Source organism: Malaya genurostris, chromosome 1 (genome assembly GCF_030247185.1).
Source record: "Malaya genurostris strain Urasoe2022 chromosome 1, Malgen_1.1, whole genome shotgun sequence".
Taxonomy (NCBI): domain Eukaryota; kingdom Metazoa; phylum Arthropoda; class Insecta; order Diptera; family Culicidae; genus Malaya; species Malaya genurostris.
The window spans coordinates 96,119,858-96,127,600 of record NC_080570.1 but is presented as its reverse complement, the minus strand read 5'-3'; the positions used below and the strand labels follow the sequence as shown (position 1 = coordinate 96,127,600).

The 7,743-nt window shown below is 38.5% G+C and overlaps 1 protein-coding gene across 1 annotated transcript; it reads left to right on the top strand.

The window, feature by feature from the left end:
- The first annotated feature begins 499 nt into the window (after window positions 1-499).
- On the top strand, window positions 500-3,397 carry LOC131427001 (uncharacterized). The gene has a single exon (XM_058589863.1). The coding sequence runs from the start codon at window positions 500-502 to the stop codon at window positions 3,395-3,397; it is 2,898 nt and encodes a 965-aa protein (XP_058445846.1).
- Window positions 3,398-7,743: the final 4,346 nt, after the last annotated feature.

The window sequence follows — 7,743 nt, the reverse complement described above, 5'->3', positions numbered from 1 at the left end:
ATTTGTATATAAATTCTATTTTTGTTTTAATAAAGATCAGTCTAAGTCTAAATCACGGTGTCAGTGTTATTATCCGAAAACAACCGCACGATCCGAAAGCGTCTTCAGTGTGCAATTTTGTACTTGCGACTAGAATACTGAACGTAGTATCTCTTAAGCAAACGTCTAAATCCACTATCTGAAAGGGCGCCCAAAATTCTAACAGTTAGCGTGGTGTTTCTTCTTTCCTTCGCGGAAGAACCCACAAGTGCTCCAGAGAGGAGTTAGATACTCTTGGACGCCTTTTTTCTTTGGTTAAAAGTGTGGTGTGCACGGCGCCTTAAGATCGTGCAGCGCGTTCTAATTCGGAAAACTATCGGTATCGCAAACAGCAGCAGCCATCAGCGTACTCTCGTAGTAAAGAACTGGACAACAAATTAGAAGCCCAGCATCATCAACGGCGAGTATAGTAACCTAGAACTAGCAGCGCATTTTATTGGAAGTAAGAGAAAATCACAAAATGGCTACCGGCATTCAATTCATCACCAATCTCAATGGAGATTGCAGATTGTGCACGGAGAAGAACTCCAAGGATAATATGATTCAATGTGATGATTGTGACAGGTGGTTCCACAATGTATGTGCGAAAGTCACAGTCATTCCGGCAGCTAATGAAAGATGGGCCTGCATTAAATGTAGATTAATCGAGGAGAACCTTATGGAGCTCGACCAACTTCGACTGGACTCAAGGGTACCGAAACAAGAATCTGGTTCAAGTAACCAGTTTCGGTCAGATGATAATTGGATCATCTATTTAAAAAGGCAGTCACTAATGACATTGCCGAAATTTAGCGGTTCGGCCAAGGAATGGCCGAAATTCAAACAAATATACGACAGCACCACAGAAGCTGGAGCTTTCACGAATTTGGAGAATTTAACTCGTCTTCAAAATGTATTGGAAGGATACGCAGCAAGATGCGTACAACAATTGATGCTCAATTCCGAGAATGTACCAGAGATTATAGAACGTCTAGAAGACAACTTTGGTAGGCCGGAATTTGTTTACAAAGAGCTACTTTCGGATATATTCCGAGTAAAGAAGGAAAGTAGAATAGCTATCATAGAGCTGGCGGATGCTCTTGAAAATTTGGTAGCGAACATAGAGGTGATACAAAAAGAGGCGTACCTACAAGATCATAGGTTGATCGCCGATATTGTCATGAAACTGCCATATGCAGTACAGCTGAAGTGGACAGAAACACTTCAATCTAATACCAGGACCCCTACGCTAAGGGACCTAAGTAAATGGCTGAAGCCACATGCCGCAACAACCAGGATGATGAATGCAAATTTTCATCCGAATGAAAAAAGATCTCGGGTAAATGTACACGAGAAAATTAACCCAGAATGTAGCTTCTGCAAAGAAACCCATTCATTACCGAACTGTGGAAAGTTCAAGAGACTTGATGTTTCGGAAAGGATCCAGTTCGTGTATAAGCAGCACATGTGTCTTAGCTGTCTTAAATCTTCTGGACATATACTGCGGAATTGCAAACAACAGAAGAGATGCGGTATAAATGGGTGTAATAGAACTCATCATCCTCTGATTCACGACGATAATATGAGACAGAATCAGAAAGCAGAGCAACCGAGAAAGGTAGAATCCTCCAACCACCATATGGATTCGAAATCAAATATCTATTATCAAGTAATACCAGTTACGCTGAAAAATGGCGAACAAAGCTTGGATACATTTGCGTTTTTGGACGCAGGATCTTCATTGACGCTAATAGATGAGCAAGTTGCAGATAAACTTCAGCTCAAAGGCATGATCGATCCGTTGAGGCTAAAATGGACTCAAAATGTGTCTAGAGACGAACGTAATAGTAGGCGCGTCCATTTGTGGATTAATGGAGAAGGAAAAAAATCCTACGCGCTGAAAGGAGTTAGGACAGTTAAGAATTTACAACTTCCTACTCAATCATTAGATACCGAGATGATAAAAAATCGGTATAAACATTTAAGAAATTTGCCTGTAAAGAGGTATAGCGATGTTCAGCCGAAAATACTGATTGGGCTAAATCACACCCACCTAATAGATCCCGTCGATAGACGCATCGGGAAGGAAGGTGAGCCAACAGGTATTAAAACCAAATTAGGATGGCTAATTTACGGTAACATCAGTGGAACCGTAGAATGCGGACAGATTATGATTCATAGGGAGGACAACGATTTGCATCGTATGATGCATGATTACTTCACCACAGAAAATTTTGGCGTGAAAACAGTTGCTAAGCTACCAGAATCTAAATCAGACGAGCGTGCTAAACAGATAATCAAAAGCACGATGAAATATGTAAACGGACGTTTCGAAATCGGGCTGTTGTGGAAAGAAGATCAATTCCAGTTCCCGGATAGCTACAACAACGCTATGAATAGATTGAGAACAATGGAAAACGGTTTAAATAAAAACATCGAATTAAAGAAATGGGCAATCCAGACGTTTAATGATTACGAGGAGAAAGGATATATAAGGAAATTAACATCAGAAGAACTGAAGGAACCAGAAGCAAGAACATATTATTTACCTCATTTCATTGTTCAAGGAAAAAATAAACCAAAACCGAGATTAGTATTCGATGCTGCAGCTAAGGTAAAAGATATATCGTTCAATGCTGCGTTGTTATCAGGTCCCGATTCGACTACATCATTGTTCGGGGTACTTATTCGATTCAGAGAAGGCTCAATCGCCATATCCGGGGACATAAAGGAAATGTTTCACCAGGTGAAAATTAGGAAAGAGGATCAACATGCTCAACGATTCTTATGGAGAAGTTGTAATTCTGATGCAGACCCCGACATATATGTGATGCAAGTGATGACGTTTGGTTCCACTTGCTCGCCTGCGTGTGCTCAAGCAGTAAAAAATTATAATGCCGAGCTATTCGCTGAAAAATACCCGGAGGCTTCAAAGGCGATAGTGAAACAGCACTACGTGGATGACTATTTGGATAGTTTTGATAATGACGAGGAAGCTATTCAAAGAACAAAGCAAGTAATCGAAATACATGACAACGCTAGCTTCTACATTCGAGGATTCGTTTCTAGCTCTACAATTTGCACTAACGCCATTCCAGAGGAACGACGCCTTCACAGTGGTGTCAAGATACTCGAGGGAAAAAACAATGAGTACGAGAAGGTGCTCGGCGTATATTGGAATCCTCAACGTGACGAACTCGGATATCGTCTTAATCTATCCAGTTTATCGAAAGACATTCTTTATTATCACAGAAGGCCAACAAAAAGGGAAGTCGCGTCATTCGTTATGAGTGTATATGACCCCTTAGGATTAGTGGCGAATATTACCATTCGGGGAAAAATACTATTACGAGAGCTACATAAGGCTACTGAAAACTAGGATGCAGAGATACCCGAAAATATGTATAACCAATGGAAAGAATGGATCGAATCAATTAAACAAATCGAAAACATATCAATTCCAAGGTGTATAACTAACGATCAATTATCACCGTTAAATATACACATGTTTGTCGATGCATCTGAAGAAGCATTCGCTGCTACAATCTACTTGAATATAGGAGACTCATTCAAACTAATAGCAGCAAAGGCGAATGTTGCCCCTATAAAGGTACTTTCGATCCCGAGACTAGAGTTACAAGCTGCGGTCTATGGGACAAGGCTACTAGAAACAGTAGTAAATGAACTTCGGCTTAAAATATCAAAGAAATTCTTATGGTCAGACTCAAGAACGGTGTTAGCTTGGATCAAAAGCGATCACCGAAAGTATAAACAATTCATCGCTAACCGAGTGGGAGAAATATTAGATAGTACGACTATGGATCAATGGAATTGGATTCCAACGGAATTGAATCCTGCTGATGAAGCAACAAAAGTAAATAAGGGTAATTCCAAATGGTACACTCCTGACCTGGAGAAGATAATCAAGTTAATACCTCGGACAGATGGTCAGGACAAGTTTGAAACCACAGAAGAAATGAAGGAATATGTATTCATTCACAACAAGCAAGATTTTTCTATTGTTCAAGAAGCCAAATTTTCAGATTGGTGGAAATTAGTGCGAAGTTTGGCTATTCTAAGAAAATTTGCTCAATGGTATACTAGTAAAAATAGAATGGAAATTCTACCGGGAATACCCTACGGATTAAGGAAGGAAATTGAAAATGTCCTGTATAGAAAAGCTCAGTGGGAAATGTACCCACAGGAAATGAGTGAATTGGTAAAATATAATCACTTAGTTAAGTTGAGTCCACTAACTAAGCTAACGCCTTTCTTGGATGATCATGGAGTAATGAGATCCAACAGCAGGTTGAATAACGAGACAAGTATACCCGGTAATATGAAAATACCTATTATTTTACCACCGAAACATCATATTACACGATTAATTGTAAAGGATTTTCACGAAAAATTCCTTCATACTAATATCGGGGTAACTATAGCGGCGCTAGAACAACACTATCACATAAACAACATAAGTGGAGTTTTAAAAACAGTGAAAGCGGCCTGTTCGAGATGCAAAATTCTCGAAGTTAAACCAAAAAATCCACTAATGGCACCATTACCAGCGGCTAGAACCGAACCTGATTGTTTTCCCTTTCTACACACCGGCGTAGACTACTTCGGCCCATTTGAAGTAGTAGTAAGGAGATCAATTGAGAAGCGATGGGGAGTAATTTTCACATGTATGAAAACGAGAGGATGCCAAATAGAAATGGCAGACCGATTGGATACTGACTCATTTATTAAATGCCTGAGAGATTTTCAGGCACAAGTTGGTCAAATCACCGATCTCTATAGCGATAATGGTACTAACTTCGTAGGAGCCGACAACGAAATGAAAAAACTAGTAACCGACATCAATAAAAAAATGGGTTCTAGTATGGCAGCGAAAATGAACATTTCATGGCATTTTAATCCACCTTCTGCCCCCCATTTCGGAGGAGTATGGGAAAGGCTGATCAGAATCATAAAATCAGCACTCAATATAATGATAAACCCTTCAGGACCTAGAAAGCCATCGCCCGAAGAACTTAGATCATCCTTTAAGCAAGCACAAGGTATCCTTAATGCTCGACCTTTAATCGACAAGGCATGTAATTTAACGGATGTTGTTTTAACACCTAATCATTTCTTGATCGGTAGAGCGAATAATTACATTCCACCATATGACTCGAATGCTAAGATAGTTGATTCACAGATCTGGAAAAAGATTCAGCACAGATCAGAAATGTTTTGGGGATACTGGATAAAGCGTTATCTACCCACACTTCGTAAGAGGTCCAAATGGAACGATAAAATAGAGCCTATTGCAGTGAACGACATCGTTGCAATAGCTGAGGACGATAAAATATATTCAAATTGGATAAAGGGGCGAATAATTCAGGTTCATACTGCCAAAGATGGTCAAGTAAGATCAGCCGAAATTAGAACCTCGGATGGGAAAACATATACGCGACCAGCGGTTAAAATAGCTGTCATCGATATTCAAGATACACCTGAAATTTATACGAACAAGGAAATGAACAAGGATCACGTGATGATTATCGAAGAACTACCGCCAGACACGCAGAAATCAACATCGTCGTCGAAAATAAATAGGAGCGTCGATCTCAGTTTTCCTAACTGGGGAAAACATGAAAAAGTCAATATGGAAGAAATAAAACGACGAAGAATCGAACCAACTGCAGCCGTAAACAAGAGAAGGAAAATTAATCCCGGTAATTGGTGGAAACCAAACATCTTGGCTAGTACGATACTGGCAACCACAACTATACTATCGATGGTCGATAGTTTAAAAATACGTCCTGTTGACCAAGAAGGACTTATATTCGACCATCTTGGTACAACGCTAATAAGAAGAGGAGAGTGGACGACGAATATATATACAAATATATCAGTACCAGAGGACATCGAGACAATCAACTTGGTACACGCTTCGGTACGAAAATCATTTGAAGCAGCTGAAAAACATCTAAAGACGAGACATTATCGGCAGCTTATGTCTTCTTTGGATTACTATTGCAGCGAGGCAATAATGGAGATACAACGAGGAAGTCGATCAAGACGCAGTAAGGGAATTTTAGGCTTTCTCAAGGATTTAGTATTCGGAGGCAACGATATGGAAGATGAAATTCATGCAATGCAAATGCACGAAGATCAGAAAATCCATCGTATATCGGAGTCGGTCGAGAAAACTAGGGAAAAAACCATGGCGATTGCAACTCAGCTACAGGCGAAGCTATCGAATCTGAATTTCACTGTTGCAGAGATGGAAGCCAGAGGAGACACAATGGATAGACTTCAATTCCAACTAGAATTAGTAGAATCAGTTATATTAGCCAGGGAAATGATTGATGATATTGTACTGAAACATAGGAAATTGAAAACACGTCCTTTGTCAGAAAAAGAAGTTAGCGACATACAATTAAATATTAGTAAGTCATTACAAAATGATCTAGCTGTTTTAAATCATAAGGATGCAATAACATTTCAAGTGAAAATAATTAACGATCACATTGTCGTATCTATGAAAAGCTTGATTATTAATCGAGAGGAGTTTGAAACATTTAGAATTATTCCAGTACCTCACTCACAGGATCATAGCATTATTGATATTGAAAAACCAATTATTTCAATCAACAAAAAAGGAGAATACTTTTATGATTTTTCAACGGCCTCGAAATTAAACGAGAGTTATTTCTTATCATATCATGTCGAAGTAAAAAGCTCTCCGGATTGTATATCGGCGATGCTTACACATACGCAATCAGATAAAAAATGTAAACAAACCTATTTGAAAGTTCCGTATTCTCAATTAATACGATTATCAGAGCCAAACTCAATTTTATATTATACCGATAATTCTAAGCAAATTATAATTCACTGTAAAAACTCAGTACTTTCTCCGCCGTTCGAGGCAGCAATGGTCACGATGGATTCTGACTGTAGAATCCAGAGTAAAGAATCAGTAATGTATGCTAGCATAACAGGAGTCAGCAAAAAATTGCTTACGTTCTTTAAACCAAAATCAAATTTCGAAGATTTATTTGAATCTATAAATCAAACAAATTCAGAACATAAAAAACTAAGAAATAATGGATCTCGATTACCAAAGCTAGATTTCTCTAAAGATTATGATGATCCTGAACCTGAAGACTACAATCAATCTGAACATAGTAAGATACTTTTAATAGTATCTGTAATAAGCACATGTACAATTATTGGAATAATTATTCAAAAATTCGGATTTGGAAAAAAAAATTGTTCAAAAATAGAAATCGCACTATTAGAAACCCAGACATAGAGATGTCGAATCTTCAGTCAACTATACGACCCTCAGGTCCACCAACACGAAATTAAAGAGTTACATACATTAGGTAAATCAGATAGATTTACGAGGATCGGGATATAACGATGACGGTCGTTACGATTAATTCATCAGAATCTATTTCATTCAATTCGGGTACATTTCTTTAGTTTACAAGACACGAAAAATCAGTTTCAGACTCAAAATGCAGAACTGTACAACAAATAAAGTATGCACCACACACATAGAACAAACAAGGTCATAAACTAAATGAGCAGACCTTTGAGTCATAAACACAGACCAAACTTAACTTTGTTTATAACCTTATCCGACCTTATCCTGAATAAACATGAATTGTTTGTTTCATCCCTCTTCAAGGGATGAAACTTTGTATGAGCCGACACGCTGTTTGGACT